General features: G+C 44.3%; 1 protein-coding gene and 2 long non-coding RNA genes across 4 annotated transcripts; 2 read left to right on the top strand and 1 right to left on the bottom strand.

The window, feature by feature from the left end:
* The first annotated feature begins 1,696 nt into the window (after positions 1-1,696).
* Positions 1,697-11,100, top strand: LOC122674122. Of its 2 annotated transcripts, none has more exons than XR_006334902.1 (3): positions 1,697-1,869; positions 10,174-10,279; positions 10,442-11,100. It is a non-coding gene; the product is annotated as an uncharacterized LOC122674122 (long non-coding RNA). The 2 variants fall into 2 exon arrangements; XR_006334901.1 differs by lacking the exon at positions 1,697-1,869 and adding an exon at positions 8,375-8,642.
* Positions 3,513-7,803, bottom strand: FZD1 (frizzled class receptor 1). Its single transcript, XM_043872217.1, has one exon. It carries the CDS (start codon positions 7,265-7,267, stop codon positions 5,336-5,338), a length of 1,932 nt encoding a protein of 643 aa, XP_043728152.1. The 5' UTR covers positions 7,268-7,803; the 3' UTR covers positions 3,513-5,335.
* Positions 11,101-11,123: 23 nt separating the features above from the next.
* LOC122674123 lies at positions 11,124-12,610 on the top strand. The gene is made up of 3 exons (XR_006334903.1): positions 11,124-11,266; positions 12,028-12,088; positions 12,554-12,610. It is a non-coding gene; the product is annotated as an uncharacterized LOC122674123 (long non-coding RNA).
* Positions 12,611-17,369: the final 4,759 nt, after the last annotated feature.

Below are 17,369 nucleotides of genomic sequence, written 5' to 3'. Positions count from 1 at the left end.
TCATTTAAGCAAGGACACGCTGCCAACTTGAAAAGAAATAAAGCCCCCACTTTGTCTATGGGGGGATCCTGCAGTTATTCCCCTGCAAATTTAATTCAAACAGGTATAGAGATCTGAAACATGGAGATATCCACAAATTAGAGGATACTTGATTTTAAAAAGGAAAGGAAAGGAAAGAAATCCAGGCCACTGAGAACTATCTCGAAACAGCAATAGTGTTCCCTTTTCATGGTAATCATCCTAGTCCTGTGAACATGTTTTGAAAATCTATATTGTGAGTGAAATTTCTTGAGATCATCTTTATATGAAATATGCATATTACCAATTTTAAAAGCTAAAAATTATCTTCAAGCAAACTGATTTAAAAAGTAGCATGTGTGTATAAAATGTACAAATCAATGCTATTCTAGGATTATTAATTATATGACATTCAACTAGTGTATTAATGATTCCTTTAGAAAATTCAGTGTTATTTTAATCACTCAAAATTATACCTTTTTAGAATATCACTATCTTAAAAGGATTTATTTAGAGAAACTGCTTTTAGAAAATGTTATATTATCTTTTCAAACAATTTTAAGAATCAGCTTGACTTATGAAACTGATGATAACCTCCAGAATATTTATTATATGTTCATTGTAAGATATAGATTATACTTGATCCTATCCATTACATGAGAAAGATTTCTGTGATAAATCCTTTTACTTGATCCATTATTAGGCTCCCAAACCAACTTATAAACAAAAGTCCCCAATGGAACTGTTATTAAACAGGAACTTGATTCTGTAATGGAGTAGAGACACTTGTCACCACAGATCATGATGAAACTTAAGAAAATTAGCCTGGAGTCTCTCTTTTTATCACCAGGTTACCAATAATTTGTTTTGTCATTATAGTTATGGTTTTATCCATCCATTGTCAAAGTTATGACCAAACTGAACAGAAATATTTAAGCCCCATAAGTTTTACAGAATTCTGAATCATGAAGCTCAAAGACTGTTTCTCAAATTCTAAAGGTATGTGCCAACAGTTCCAAATATAGATATAAATCCTAGTAGTCACCAGAATTAACTCTATCATGTTTGGCACTTCCCTTGTAAGATCCCATTTCAAACGTAAGGGTCTTAAAATAAGTCTTGAATTTAAGGTTGTATCCCAGTTCCTTTTTAGTAATGTAACTGGGGAACTCGTATATGCAGTCCACATCTTATTTTGATTTCTACAGTTTAATCCTGCAAGACTTTTATGTTTGCATTAATATATTCCATGAAGTATTTATCGACAATATGACTAGTGTCCACCTCAAGACATATGTAATGATCACATTTTGATTATCTCTTAGGCCCCAGTTACACAGAACATTATAATCAGAAATGTATCAGAGCTATCCAGTGCCATAACACTGGTTTCAATTAATTGCATGTACATTACATAAAAATCTGGCTTACAGCCAACAGATGGATGAGAAAGCAATAAAAGCAAGAGCAGCAGAAGATGAACACAAATACACACGGAAAATAAGACATCCTTTAAAAAAATAAATATGCACCAGGAGCGAAACAGGGTATCATGGAAAGTGATCTGAAGTCACTCAAGTCCTGAGATGGTTTGTGGTTTAGGCATTTTTTTTTTAATTGGCCACCAACTCTTCACTGTGTTCTCCTTTCCGAGTTCACTGCTAGACTTTGAGAATGATGCAACTACAGCGGAAGGCTTCAGTGCTCTGAGGAGACAAAAGAACCAAGACCAACTCAGGCTAACAAGTGACTGCCTCAGACAGACTGAAAAATTCAGGCCAGCTGTTTTGCATATGTTTGACACTGACTGGCTTTGAGATTACAAATATGACTTTCTGCCCCCCACAAAATGTAAGTAAAAACTGGCTTTTTTTTTTTAAACAGAGCATTCGAAAGCGTTCATACTATGCATGGATTTACTACAAAAGCTGAGGCAAGCACACACACCATAAGGGGGAAATTGACTCCAATTGATAGCTGGCTGAAAAAAACAAAATAGGCAAACCAAATAATCTGAAAATAGGGTTTGTCATGGAAACAGCATATTAATGGGACCATATTCCCAGTAGCTTTATGGATTTTCAGGCAAGTCTTATTTTGCCATCACTGTTAGAAGAAACAAAAGAATACACTGGCTTTTTTATATGCTACACAATTTAAAAGTTGTTTTCTAAAAACAAAGCCTGGTGATGACTTAAAAATGTCTTTTAAAATTGCTTAAAGCTAGCATTATAAAACCTGTCTGCATTAAATTTATAGTTACATCATTTTAAGGACACCCATAATAAGAATGCTTTATATTTATTATTTGGATATAGACTAATAATCTTAAATTTTTTTCCAAAAATTATCTGTTGAATTATCTAGTGAGAAGATATTTTTAATTTAGCCTAAGCATTGTTATTTTTTGTGTGCCCATACAATAAAACCTTCTTCAATATCGTCTAATACTAGATTACTGTAACAAAAGAAAAAGAAACATAAAGTTGCACCTTGGTGATTAAAATTGAATGTTCTTATTTTCAGTTAGATTTAATTTTTCATCTGTCTTAAAATGTTGATGATGACTTATGTGACAACTGCCTTACAACCATGAAATTAACTCTATTGTATTAAAGGTCTTCCTTTCAGCCCCTTGTCATTTTATCACAAAATGTTTTCATGGGAAAATTTAATATAGGTATTTTTAGTGTATAAAGGGATAAGAGACTCATTTTTCAAAGGTATTTGAGGTTTTCCATCTGGCATTCTCCTTTTCTCATAACCTTATTTCCATACTGTAAAATATATAAGTAAACTTTGTATCTTTAATTTATAAAAATTAGTGTGTATATTTTATACATAGACATAGATATATGCTTATTTACACTCTACATATTATACATTTATATAAATTCTAAGAGTAGACCAACCAGATAATTCCTCTAGGGCAAGTTCTTTGAACAATATAAAAATGGGTCTTCAGAAACAAACAGCAAAACAGCGTTATCCACCTAACTGCTGCTTAAAATGCTTATAAACACACAGTCAGTTAACCATTTATTGATTGCCTGTTTATGGTTTTGGAATATCCAAATATAAGATAATACCTCATAAAAATTGTGACAAAGATGATGGTTGATGATTTAAAAATCAACCTCCATATTACAGAAAGTTATGTAAATTTATTCTTTACAGAAAAAAAGCTATAGTAAAATTAGAGTTTTCTTTTTAATAATCTTCTCTAGGTAAGGAAATAATTTGCAAACTTCTGTCACATTGTTACCGTCATGGAAATACATCTTTTCTAGGGACCTCACATCATCAATCACTACAATGGAAGTCAGTTAATTTTTTGGAAGGACTGGTCTGAAGGTTTAAAGATAGGCTTTTTCATTGAATTCCTGAATTTATATACTGTGGGTTTGGCTACAGACACTATAAAATGTAAAGACAGCTAGTGCACAGTGCAGACGGTTCCAGCTCTGTTATTTTCAGGCGCAAAAACCATAGAATTTTGTACAAAACTTTGATTTTTTTTATTTGTGAAATTAAAAATATGGTATTATATATATATATATATATAAACTTCTATTCCTCTATAAATATAGATGATTTTGTGATAGTGAACAGAATAAATGCATACCAAATTCAACGAGCATTGTCATTTTAGGGTATGACAGACATAGATAGATTTATGTCCTAAGTACGGGCATTTTGATAAAACTCTTAAAAGTTTAAAACAATACAATCAGGAAGATTGCTTTTCTCCTCTTTTTCACAGAGAACTAAAGTGAATATTTTTCAATGGCTTTGAAAGATTACACTGGGCACATTTCTGTAAATCCCAAAAGGAACACAGGATTTAGTGCAGTAGACCTGCAGCACACATTCTCCCTTTAGCATGCATGCCCATATTTTGTTTATTTCGGTGGCTAATCCCATCAATTATTCCACCTCCTTTACTTCCTGGAATCTTCCCAGGTTATTATTAGTGATGTGGATTGTTCCTCCCTCAGAATGTGTTGTTGAATAGTGATCATAATAATATGTTACAATTGTACACGTGTACAATGTACATTTTAAAGTTTCTGACATATGTCTAATTATTATTTGATTGAAAATAAGAAAGTACCACTTCCTTTTGAGGACATCCATTACACTGAAATCTCCTTCAAGTTTTCATATTCAGTTTACCGTCTTGCTCTCCTGTTAAGGAAAGCAAAGATCATCAGCTCCTTAACAAAGCCTTCCAGGTGACCTAATGTTTCCATTTTTCATAAAGGTAAATCTAAACACGGGTGCTCTCAATCTTAAGAGGCAGTTTGCCAGGCATCCGTATACAATTAGAATGAGCGTTTTATAACCCTATCTTCAGTCTCTCCCAACCCACACAAAGCTCCATGCCTCTTCCCCAAATCTCCGTAACCACATCTTTCCATGACGCTGGCCAAACCCATACCAGGTTTTAGACGCTAGAGAATGAAATGAGCTCATCCACCAAAAATGAGACTTAAAAAAAGTTTGGCATTGGTTACCCCACTCACCCTCTAACCAACTTGGTTGGAAGGAGGGAGTGTCTGGGCATTGGAGGCCTGAGCCAAGGAGCCCGGGGCTGCCCCTGCCCGCATCCGTGGGCCTCCTAGAAGCCGGGGAAGTTCTGGACAGTGAAAATTTCAGCTTCGGATAGTCTAAGGGCCGGTCTTGGCAATCTGGCTCCGGACAAGGGCAGACTTGGGATCGGCCGGCGCCCACCTTCCGATGTGGAAGCTTTGCGGATTTCTGTGCCTGAAAGGGTCCCGACCCCAGCAAGGAAGGGGAGGGAGGGGGCTGAAAGCGGAGCGGGGAAGAGACCCAGGCGGCGCGGCCCAGGCGCTCCCCACCCGCTGCAGGGAGGGGCGCGCCAGCACTCGCAGAAGCTCCCAGCGGTGGTGCGCTGTGGTTTTCTCTCTGTGCTGCTCTGAAAAGGGCTAGAAGGAAAAATGGTCAAACCACCCGAAATAATTAAAATTAAACAAACAAACAAGGAGAGTAAAAGAAAAACGCGTGAACGGTCATTTAAATACAAATATACTTACAAAAATCTTACACAGGCTATTTACAAGTCATAAAAGCGTACAGTCCTGGTACCAGAGCAAGAAAGGTCTGTTCATCCCCGCCCCCGCCTCTGGCAGTTGGGCCCTCGGGTCCCTGCGCCCCCGGGAACAGAAGCTTTTGCAGGAGCCTTGTTAAAAGCAGTGAATGGCTAGGGAGAGTAGCCAGACTTGGCCAGGATTCCATAGGGCCAAGGGGTGGCCGGGACCAGGCCGAGGGCTGGAGACGGGCTGAGTCCCGGGTCTCAGACAGTGGTCTCCCCCTGTTTGCTGTTGGTAAGCCGCGTGTAGAACTTCCTCCAGGAGTTGAGGGTCTTGCCGGACCAGATCCAGAAGCCTGACGTGATGCCCACGATGAGGGTCATAAGGTACTTGATCATGAAGACGGTGAAGTCGGGGCTCATGGGCGGGTGCGGCGGGGCGCCGCCCGCCTGGAGGTGGGGGCAGGGGATGGCGTAGCTCTTGCAGCTCTGGGCCACCCAGCTGCGCTCCCACTGGTCCCGGAAGGCCTGCTCGTAGAAGTAGCAGGCGATGACGATGGTGGCCGGCACGGTGTAGAGCACGCTGAAGACGCCGATGCGCACCATCAGCTTCTCCAGCTTTTCCGTCTTGGTGCCGTCGTGCTTCATGATGGTGCGGATGCGGAAGAGGGACACGAAGCCGGCCAGCAGGAAGGACGTGCCGATGAACAGGTACACGAAGAGGGGCGCCAGCACGAAGCCGCGCAGGGCGTCCACGTTGTTGAGCCCCACGAAACACACCCCGCTCAGCACGTCGCCGTCCACCTGGCCCAGCGCCAGAATGGTGATGGTCTTGATGGCCGGCACGGCCCAGGCGGCCAGGTGAAAATACTGCGAGTTCGCCTCGATAGCTTCGTGGCCCCACTTCATGCCGGCCGCCAGGAACCAGGTGAGCGACAGGATCACCCACCAGATGGAGCTGGCCATGCTAAAGAAGTAGAGCATCATGAAGAGGATGGTGCAGCCCTCCTTCTTGGTGCCCTGCGCCACGGTGCGCGCCCCGTCCTCCGCGAACTTGTCGTTACACACCACGCGGTCCTCCAGCAGGAAGCCGGCGATGTAGGCCACGGCCACCGCCGTGTAGCAGCCCGACAGGAAGATGATGGGCCGCTCAGGGTAGCTGAAGCGCCGCATGTCCACCAGGTAGGTGAGCACGGTGAAGAGCGTGGAGGCGCAGCACAGCACCGACCAGATGCCGATCCAGGTGCGCGAGAAGCGCAGCTCCTCCGGCCCGAAGTACATGAGCCCGTACACCTTGGTCGGCTCGCAGGGGGCGCCGCAGTCCTTCTCCCCCAGGAAGTGGTAGTTGAGGTAGGAGGGCACCTTGAGGGCGCGCGGGCACGAGAACTTGCCTCGCTCCGACGCGCCGGCGCCCCCCGCGAAGCCGCCGCCCCGGTGCCCTCCACCGCCGTGCTGGGGGTTGCTAGTCCAGAACTCGGGCAGCAGCGAGGGCGTCGGGGTGCCCTTGTCCGACGTGTTCTGGCCCACGCACAGCTCGCCGGCGCCGTGCACCGGGAACTTCTCGCACTTGAGCGTGTCGGGCCACTGGAAGCCGAACTTGTTCATGAGCGCCTCGCAGCCCTGGCGCGCGCGCTCGCAGAGCGAGCGGCAGGGCGGCAGCGCCTGCTCCAGCACCGTGCACACGGGCGCGTACATGGAGCACAGGAAAAACTTGAGCTCGGCGGAGCACTGCACCTTCACCAGCGGGTAGAACTGGTGCACCTCGAGGCCCGCGTCCTCCTGGTTCGTGTGGCCCAGCAGGTTGGGCATGATGGTCTGATTGTACGCGATGTCGGTGCACAGCGGGATGGAAATGGGCTGGCAGTAACCGTGGTCCGGTATAGAGATGCCCCGCTCGCCGTTGTACTGCTGCCCGCTCTGCTGTTGCTGAGGCGGCGGGGGCTGCTGCCCCGGCCCGGGCCCCTGGCCGGCCGCCTGCGCCCGGACCCCCAGCAGCAGCGGAGCCTCCAGCAGCCAAAGCAGTAGTAGTAGCCGGCGCGCCCAGCGCCGGGAGTCAGCCAGGGGGCGGCGGCGGCTGCCCGCGTCCCCGCTCCCCTCCGCCGCGGGTACAGTGCGGAGCGCCCCGGCACAAACTTCCCAGCTCGTGCCGCCGCCCCCGGCGGCTCGGGACTTCTGAGGCGCCTCCTCCTCAGCCATACTTTCTCGGCTCCTTTCTTGGCGCCGCTCGGCTGAGGCTGGCTGTGGCGCGGTTGGAGGCTGCTCCCCCTGCGGCCGGGGCGATCTCCTCCCCGCCGGTGCCCTCCGTCGAGCCCGAGCCGTGCTCGGCCCGCTCCCCCGGCTCCCGCTCCGCGTCCCGCAGCCGCCGCCGCCGCGGAAACTTGCGATTCATGAAGCGCGGGGCTGCGGGGAGAGCCCGGGTGGCTCGGGCGCGCCGAGGGTCGCGTCCCGCCTTCCTGGCCCTCGGCTAGCTGGCTCTTGGCAAGCGGCGCCGCGCTAGTGGCGGCGGCCGGGCAGAGCGCGCAACTCTCGGCAACCCAGCAGCCTCGGGTCCCCCCAGAGCCTCCGCCTCCTCCTCCGCCGCCGCCGCCTGACCATTTGTGTCAATCCCTCAACTCGCCCGCTCTCCTCTCCCTCGCTCGCCCTCCGACCGGTTTCCAGGCGCCCCGCAGTCTGTCTTTCACCAGGAGGGAGGAGCCTTGAAACCGACGCGGAACTGGAGGCTCAGGGACCGTCGCCCAATCGCTGCACTGGCTTCCCGGCGCAAAGGGCGCCCGCCGCCTGCTTCCCAGAGCGAAAGTCGGCGGCGGGCGGGAGAAGGAGGAGGCGGGAGGGGGAGCGGTGGCCGAGGCACTGCTCGGGCACAAAGAGTGGGTTTGCTATGAAGCGGGACAGGCTTGGTTGCTTTTGCTTTTGCGGAAGAAAGGGCGAGGACAAGTAGGAGAATGGTCCCATATGCTGCTGGAGATAATGAATAGGAGTCGGCAGACCGCGCGATTTAGCTTTTCTTTTCTTTTATCCATTTTCGTGTTTAAAAATCCTGCTCTGAACGCTGGTTACAAACAGCAGACCGAGCGCTTCGATGAGAACAGATTCCTTTGACTTAAGGAACGAACGGCTTCCTTCGAGTTTGTATCTGTCGAGGTTTTATTTAAAATATTACTCTCAAATCCTAGAGCTCTCAGGCTGGGCTTGGCGGGATTCGGGCGCGCCATTTCCCCCAAGGAGAAGTTCGCCGGATCGCCGTCAGATGAAGAAAAACCACCACGACCAAACACAAACTTCGATAGCATTTAAAAAGTAAAGCCAGATCTACAGTCCGCTGTTATTATCTTTTCTGTAGTTGAAAAAAAAGCAACAAAAAACTCCTTTTTTTCTCCTCTTTATCAATCCAGAAACAGAAGCAAGGGGAAACTACCCATTAAATATTTCGAGAGAAAAACTTGAGCGCCCGACCAGTCACTGAGGGAGGAGAGAGTCCTGGATGCCTGAGACTCCAGAGGGGCTTCAGGGCAGAGCTGGGCTTGGGGGCAGCCTGGACCCTGGGGAGCTTCAGCGAGGCTTCCAGAGGCCGGTACGCCCGCGGCTCTGGGGGAAGTGTGCAAGGGTCAGACCTGGGCCAGTTAGGTTGCGCTGGAGAGTGGACTTCCACTCAGATGCAGAACAGCGGGATGCCAGTTCAAAAAACAAAACAATTCAGCCCACTTACATCCTTGTTGTTGTTTTCCTGCAAGCTATTTTCAAGTAATGGTCTAACCAGTGACTCAGTTTTATCAATAAAATGCCACCGTATTATTAATTCTACCTAGGATTTGTGGGCCTATGATTAGACTGTCTCTTGGGATCCTTTTCTACAATTATTTTCTGTCTTTTGTTTATCCATTCATTTGTTTAATAAATACTTACCAAGCTCCTATTGTCCTAGAAGCACTGTTAGGTAGTAGAATACACAGATAAGCAAGACCTGGCCTAGCCTTACAGGCAGCAGAATGCAGCAGGGCACAGAGGTGAAGATCAGTTCTCTTAAGGCACATCCCTAAGCTGAAGGGGGGCTTCTTAATGCACATCCCTAAGCTGAAGGAGGGCTTCCTGGTGACTCAGATGGTAAAGAATCTGCCTGCAATGCAGGAGACCTGGGTTCCATCCCTGGGTGGGGAAGATCCCCTGGAGGAGGGCATGGCAACCCACTCCAATATTCTTGCCTGGAGAAATCCATGAACAGAGGGGCCTGGGGGTGGGAGTGGGGGTGGTGGGCTACAGTCCATGAGGTCGCAAAGAGTCAGACACAACTGAGCAACTGAACACACACAAGCTCAAGGAACACAGGAGAGCAGCCAGCCAGTGGAAAAGGTGGGGAGGGGTCTGATGGTGAGGTGGGTGGAAGATGCGAAAGACAGGAGCTCCGAAGTACTTAAATTGCCAAAGGGGGAGACTGGGTGGGTGTGGCTGAGATATTATGGCAGGAGAGAATTTTAGCCCATACTCTAGGCAAAGCCATGGTTTTTCCAGTGGTCATGTATGGATGTGAGAGTTGGACTATAAAGAAAGCTGAGCGCTGAAGAATTGATGCTTTTGAACTGTGGTGTTGGAGAAGACTCTTGAGAGTCCCTTGGACAGCAAGGGGACCCAACAAGTCCATCCTAAAGGAAATCAGTCCTGAATATTCATTGGACTGATGCTGAGGCTGAAACTCCAATGCTTTGGTCACCTGATGGAAAGAACTGACTCATTTGAAAAGACCCTGATGCTGGGAAGGATTGAAGGTGGGAGGAGATGGGGTGATAGGATGAGATGGTTGGATGGCATCACTGACTCAATGGACATGAGTCTGAGTAAACTCCAGGAGTTGGTGATGGACAGGGAGGCCTGGTGTGCTGCAGTCCATGGGGTCACAAAGAGTCAGACATGACTGAGAGGCTGAACTGAACTGAGCTGAAAACATTTGGGCTAAATTATACAGGCAGTAGGGAGCCGTGGAGGGTGACTTTTCCCCACATGAGCGGGGAGTGGCTTCAGGGGTGGCTGAACAATATTGTTATAATTCATATCTGTTTTATATGTTAAATTCAACTAAAATATACCTTTTTCTTTTCTTTTTTAAACAGCAGTGCTCCTCAAAGTGTGATCTCCTAACTAGCAGCAGCCCTTGGGAACTTGTTAAAAATTCAAATTCTCTTGCCCCACCCAGGCCTTCCTGAGTCTGACATCCAGGTGAGTCTGATGCTAGAGAATAACTGTTGTGTCCTTTTCTATACTGAACACTTTATTAAACATTTGATGTCAACTCCATTTTAAAATTGTCATAGTAGTTGATACTAAATGGTAATTTATATTTGGCCTGATCATTTACTGTCTAATCAATTTGGTCACCAGATCTGCACAATTGAATTGATCATCTAATTCCTGAGAATGGATCAGACCACCAACCTGCCAAGAGTCAAGATGACTGAACATAAAGCCCTCATTCATAAATCATTTGTTAATAAATCAGGAAGCAAGAAACTCAACTGGAAGTAAAATTATTCATTCTCATATAATGCATAGGATGGATCTTAAAAGATAATTCCATCTGGATAACATTCCCACTGAAAAAAAAGTTCAATTCATCAATATTCACAAATAATCTTAAGAGCCCCAGAGTTTTTCAGAGGTTTGCAGTGATTCAACTGGTGGCTTCAGGATGACTGTGGAAGATGGAACCTGGGGCACAATGTCATTGAGAAGCTTAAACATTAGTCTAGACAGTACTTCCCTGGTCGTCCAGTGGTAAAGAATCTGCCTTGCAACTCTGGTTTGATCCCTGATCAGGGATTAGATCCCACATTAGGCAGAGCAACTAAGCCCCCTTGCCATAACTCAAGTCCATTCGCCTCACAGGATGATCCTTCATAATGCAACTAAGATCCGACATAGCCGAATAATAAATAAATAAATGAATATTTAAAGAAACAAAAAACCTTTAGTCTAGATGTAAAGGGTGGCTCAGTGGTAAAGAACCACCTTGCCAATGCAGGAGACACAAGAGACGTGGGTTCAATCCCTGGGTCGGGAAGATCCCATGGAGTAAGAAATGGCAACTCACTTCAGTATTCTTGCCTGGGAAATCCCATGGACAGAGGAGGGCCAGGCTACAATCCAGGGGGTCACAAAGAGTCAGACATGACTTAGCAACTAAATAACGAAAGGACACGACTTAAGGTGAGTGTCACTTGTACTACATACTGACAGGGCTCTGAGAATTTCATCATTGCGTATATTGCTGTCTCTAAAGATTGTGCTGTTGTGTTTTTGCCTGTTAAAATATTTTATGTATTTTATGTATTTGTCTCACATACATATTTTTTTATTTTTCAAATATTCATGGATATGGTAAATTCTTAAAGTTCATATTTGTCTTAAACCATTTCTGGATTTCTAGTATTTTTAAAGGAAAATGCAACAGGTATCATATGTGAATGAGAGTGTGTGTTGGCAATAATTCATGAAAAATGATATTGAACAGGAGGTTGGGAAGCACAGGTGCTCTCTGAGGTCCTTTGAGCACTCAGAGTTCATAGCTGTTCATTTTATCCCCCAGCATCCCATTCCACAAGTCTCCCAGGGACCCTTTTTCTCTAGCTTGCTGCCCTGATGCTCTATCTTCTGCTGATAGCATCCCATGCTTAGAAACTTTATCAAGCCATGTTTCTTCTGCCACTCCTCTCGTGTAAAGATGTCTCTGTCTTATGTTCTATTCTCTCAAGGTCATTCTTGGTGGCCGAGCTTGGGAAGAATGAATTTATTCTACTGTATTGCTTACCAAGAAGCGCCACATGCATTAAACATCCACCGTCACTCCAAGCGCTTCCTCTTCTCCCCAAGGGGGTGGGGCAGGGGGATTTTGGCAGAATGCAGTTCTGTTCCCCAGAGTACTGCTTCGAAAGTTGTTTTGTTGACATTCTTTTACTTTTTTTTTTTAGTTGGAGGAAAATTGCTTTGCGATGTTTGTTGGTTTCCGCTGCACAGCAGTGTGAATCAGCTGTAAGTATACATATATCCCCTCTCTCTCCGGCCTCCCTCCCCTCCGCCCATCCTGTCCCTAGAGGGTCAGGTCATCACAGAGCACCAGACTGGGCTCCGTGTGCTATAAGCAACTTCCCATCAGTTACCTGTGTTACACATGGTAGTGTACATATGTTGATCCTACTTTCTCCATTTGTCCTAGCCTCTCCTTTTGAAATTCTTGAGCTTGTTTTATCTTCCACTGGACAGGGAAGTTTACTGGAGAGGAGGCTCAGAAGAGCAGTAAGAGTTAAAAAGAAAAAAAGTCATTTTTTCCAGATCATGGAACTGGAAGGAACTAAAAATATTGTCTAGGAACTAGTTAATTTTCTCTAGTTTATAGTTAAGAATACCAGAAATGTTAAAGGAAGAGCTACAGGGTAAATGGCCTTGTTTGGCTTAAATTTCATTAGACACTTATTTTAACACTTTCTATTCTTTTAGGGCTTTCCAGATGGCACTAGTGGTAAAGAACCTGCCTGCCACTGCAGGAGACAGAAGAGACGTGAGCTTGATCCCTGGATATGAAAGATCCCCTGGAGGAGGGCATGGTAACACACTCCAGCATCCTTGCCTGGAGAATCCCATGGGCAGAGGAGCCTGGCGGGCTACAATCCATAGGGTTGCAGAGTTAGACACAACTGAGCGACTTAGCATGCATGTTCTTTTAAGCAGCTATCCTTCTTTGCATTTCTGATTTAAAATCTTTATTGGCATATAATTACTTTATAATGCTGTGTTCGTTTCTGCTGGACAGAGAAGTGACTCAATTCTGTGTGTACGTAGATCCCCTCCCTCTTGTCTCTCCCTGCCCCACCCGCCCCACCCCCTAGGTGGTCACAGAGGGAAGAGCTGAACTCCCGGAGCTATAGGCTGCTTCCCATTAGCTGTTCTGCACGTGGTCGTGCGTATCTGTCAGTGCTGCTCTTTCATTTTGTCCCACCCTCCCCTTCTCACTGGGCCCACAAGTCTGTTCTCAACATCTGCATCTGTAGAAGTTCTCTCTCAATGGCTTGTCTAAAAAAGAAATCATTCCCAAGAGTTACCTTCCAAAGTTTTTTTTTTTAAACACCTAGATTGTCTATTTATTTTTATACCAGTATGTTATTTCATTTATCAAACCTACATGATACAGAGGAAGCCCTTAAAAGCAAATAATTCAGGATCTTAATCAAGAACAGTTGGTGTTATGGAAGGTCTTTTGGGGGAGGTGAAGGCAGTGGATAATAAAATGTTAGAGGGAAAATATGAGCAGTGTATCTTGACTTTAAATATATTATTTTCTCATATACAGTGGAAGGGTTTGAGATCCAGATAAAAATTACTAAGTATGAACTACTATGAACTTGATAATAAAAGTATTTCAATCAGGTATAAACTGTAAACATAACCCAATTCCTCCTTGATACTGATTCTTCAAGCATTGGATTCAGTCAAATTTTCTTTTTTTTTTTTTAAATAAATCCTTGTGTCCGGGGCTGAATTTTCAGGACATTGCAGCAAGGGAGCTGCTCTGCTACGCAGGAAACCCCGACCCAGAAGCAGGTCATCTAGGAATGGTTTAGTGCCAGGTTCCCCACGAACATGCAGTGTGTGATGGGTGAAGGCGAAGCTGCCTTTGAGGTGACTCCCAGGACAAAGGGCTTTCTGAATTGCCAAGGTCGTTACGCTTGTGAGGAAGCCTTGGAGAACCAGTCAGCTTTTCTTGTATCAAAGATCTTGTTTTATCAGCCCTTTCCCAAATCTTCAGAAGTTTCTCCAGACTGCTTGTATCAGGTGAATATGAATAGCTACCAGTGCCAATTACAGTCGGGTGCACATGGACACACCAGCTGCTCCAAGTGCAATCAGGCAGAAGACCTTGAGCTTTTAGGCGAGTTGGTTGTTGCTGGCTTGTGGGTGGCAGGATTGCGTTGTCTTCGTTGAACACTGGAGATTATAACACAGGTTAAGCTCTTATTTTTGAGCTCCTACCATATGTATTTGGCATTGTTTTTCTTAATATACACTATGTACACATAAACTAAGATCATGGCATCTGGTCCCATCATTTCATGGCAAATAGAAGGGGAAAAAGTGGAAGCGGTGACAGATTTTATTTTCTTGCCCCAAAATCAATGTGGACAATGACTGCAGCCATGAAATTAAAAGATGCTTGCTCCTTGAAAGGAAAGCTGTGACAGACCTAGACAGCATATTAAACAATAGAAAGATCACTTTACCAACAAAGGTCCATATAGTCAAAGCTATGGTTTCTCCAGTAGTCATGTATGGATGTGAAAGTTGGACTATAAAGAAAGCTGAGCGCTGAAGAATTGATGCTTTTGAACTGTGGTGTTGGAGAAGAGTCCCTTGGACAGCAAGGAGATCAAACCAGTCAATTCTAAAGGAAGTCAACCCTCAGTATTCATTGGAAAGACTGATGCTGAAGCTGAAGCTCCAATACTTTGGCCACCTGATCTGAAGAGCCACCTCCTTGGAGAAGACCCTGATGCTGGGAAAGGTTGAGGGCAGGAGGAGAAGAGGGTGACAGAGGGTGAGATGGTTGGATGGCATCATGGACTCAATGGACATGAGTTTGAGGAAACTGCTGTGGGAGATAGTGGAGGACAGAGGAGCCTGGTAGTCCATGGGTAGTGAAGAGTCAGACATGACTTAGCGACTAAACAACAACACAACAACACTTAAACTTTACTACTTTCTAAAGTATGTAGTAATTATTATCTTCTTTTAATAGATGAAGAATCTAAGGCACAAAGCAGTTAAGTAATTTGTTCAAGGTCCCATAGCCAAGAAGTGCCAGAGTAGGCCTTGTGTGTAATCGAAGTCCATGAATTTCCATTGGTAACATTATGTGAACATGTCCTCTTCTAAAAATTATAGAAGCAAATGTGGTTTCTGGTGGTCATGGTGATTCCTCAATATTCAACATAGTCTTTTATACCAGAATCTGGTTGCATTAATGCTGGGACTCACTGAAGAGTTGTATCAGGATTTCCTAATTTTTTTCTGTGAAATATAACATCCTCCCCCAAAGACGTTCTGTGAGAAAAAAAACAAAAACACCTTCAACTAAGTTTGGGAAAAGGCCATACTCTATGTCCTTACTGGAGATCCATGTTAGCCTAATGAAATCTTTGAGAAGTCCTGAGGTTAAGAACTCTTTTAAAACTTTGTCTTACCTAGTAATTCCCACTTTGGGGATCACACACACACAGGACAGCTTGACATCATGCTCTGAATAATACAGGATGAGAAATCTTGGATTAGATCTAATGTATTTTAGATCTAAACTTTGTAAGGTTGGACTGGTACCTCTGAGTCACTTTTGTATGTTAGGAGTATATAGTGAGAACTTGGCTTACTATGCCTTGAGTTCCTGAACCTTATCTTTGAATTCCTAGTGAAGGGAAATTGATTGGTTCAGGAGATGGTAGTAATTAAGAAAGCTGGAAAAAAAAAAGAAAGCCTGGATGATGCTATTCCTGCCTTCCTCTGAGGCATCGCCTAAGAATCTATTATATTGTCTTTATAAAAATAATTTTATTTATGTATTCATTTTTGGCGTGCGGGGTCTTCGTTGCCGTGTGGGCATGCCTCTCTCAGAGCAGTTGCGGCGAGCGGGGACCAGTGTCCAGCTGCATCGCACAGGCTTCTCGTTCCGGTGATCCTCTTGCTGGGCCCGGAGCAGGGGCTGTAGGGCATGTGGGCTTTAGCACTTGTGGCCCGTGGGCCAGCGGTTGTGGTTCCCAGGTTCTAGAGCACAGAGGCAACAGTTTTGGTGCACAGGCTCAACTGCTCCGTGGCATGTGGGATCTTCCTGGATCAGGGATTGAACTGTGTCTCCTGTGCTGGCAGAAGGATTCTTTTCCACGGAGCCGCCCCAGGAGCCCTATTATAGTGTCTTTGCAGAGATCTGCTTAAACTTTCAGCAGAGCTTTCTACTTCTCTCTTCTTGAATTTCCAACCCAGGAATTATGACATAAACTAATTCTTAACTGCCAAAACATCTAAAAAATCTTGCAAAAATTCTAAAACTAAATGTCTTTTCTTTATTACTTTTTCTCCGTCATTCTAACTCAGGTCTGTTCTTGACACTGGTGAGATGGTTCTTGGATTCATTTATACACAGAACCTCAATTTATAGACTCTCTTTGAAAAGTCTGTCTTTTAAAAACATATATTGCTTTCCCTAAGGCAACTTATTGAAGGAGACAGTCCATTTCACTATGTTGACTTTTATCTTATAGGGCATTTATAGCCAGTTTGTATTAAGATCCTAAACTAACTTGTTTTTTCTGAGTCAGCCAAAATTTGTTATAATTTACATTTGAACATTGTTAAGACTCAAAGATTTAATATAAATGGGTATATTCACTAGGTCTAGGTATGAATCATGGATACCGTAGACACAAATCTCACAAAACACATTAGAAAAAAGTATGAAAGGAAAACAAAATCACTATCACTGAATTATCATCAACAAGATCAGGTAGTTGTTACCCCAAATGTTCTTATAATTCAAAGATTAAACCATAAAAGAGGGTTTTACTAAATATATTATTTAAATCTCACTTTAAAATACAAAGTGCTATCTCATGATTGTGCTTTAGTGAGTTCTCTTGTCATTATGTCATTGGAGATGGTGAACACTATCTGGGAAAACTTTTGTAAAACATATAGGCGTTTGTATTGGTTTTAGAATGTAGTCCTTCTGTGCAGCCCTGGGAAAGAAATATAGATGATCCCTTGTAAATTAAAACCTTATGTTTCTTTAAAGAGGCCTCTCTGATTTGCTAAGATGTGGGGAGCCGAGTTTGGAATCACTTTGGTGCAGAAAGAAATTTTTAAGAGAATGAGTAAAACTTGTACTTCTGTAAGCAAGCATGTCTGCTTTCCCTTCTGGAGGACTTGACATTTTTTGTCAAGGGAGGGATTGGGAATAATATTATACATATTTTAAAACCATAGACTTATCAAATTAGGTTTCTTGTTTCTTTGTTTGTTTACTTGTTTCTTGCTTTAATCTGAAATCCTCTGGCTAAAGAGAACATGTAAATTAATCCATGGTGTCTAAAGTATTAGTAAAATTTCTTCTTAAATTAACATCTTTGGATTAAGATTAAGAACAAATGGAACAAGGAACCAGGTGTTTTCGTTTAGATCCAACATTTCTTTGGACAGAATAAAGCAAAGCACTGGGTTGTTTGTACTTTATGAGACATCTCAAGTGAAAGAGATCCTAATACATGAAAAGAAG

This window comes from Cervus elaphus, chromosome 18, assembly GCF_910594005.1.
Source record: "Cervus elaphus chromosome 18, mCerEla1.1, whole genome shotgun sequence".
NCBI lineage: Eukaryota > Metazoa > Chordata > Mammalia > Artiodactyla > Cervidae > Cervus > Cervus elaphus.
Note: the sequence above shows the minus strand (reverse complement) of the source record. Positions and strands in the feature narration are given on the sequence as shown.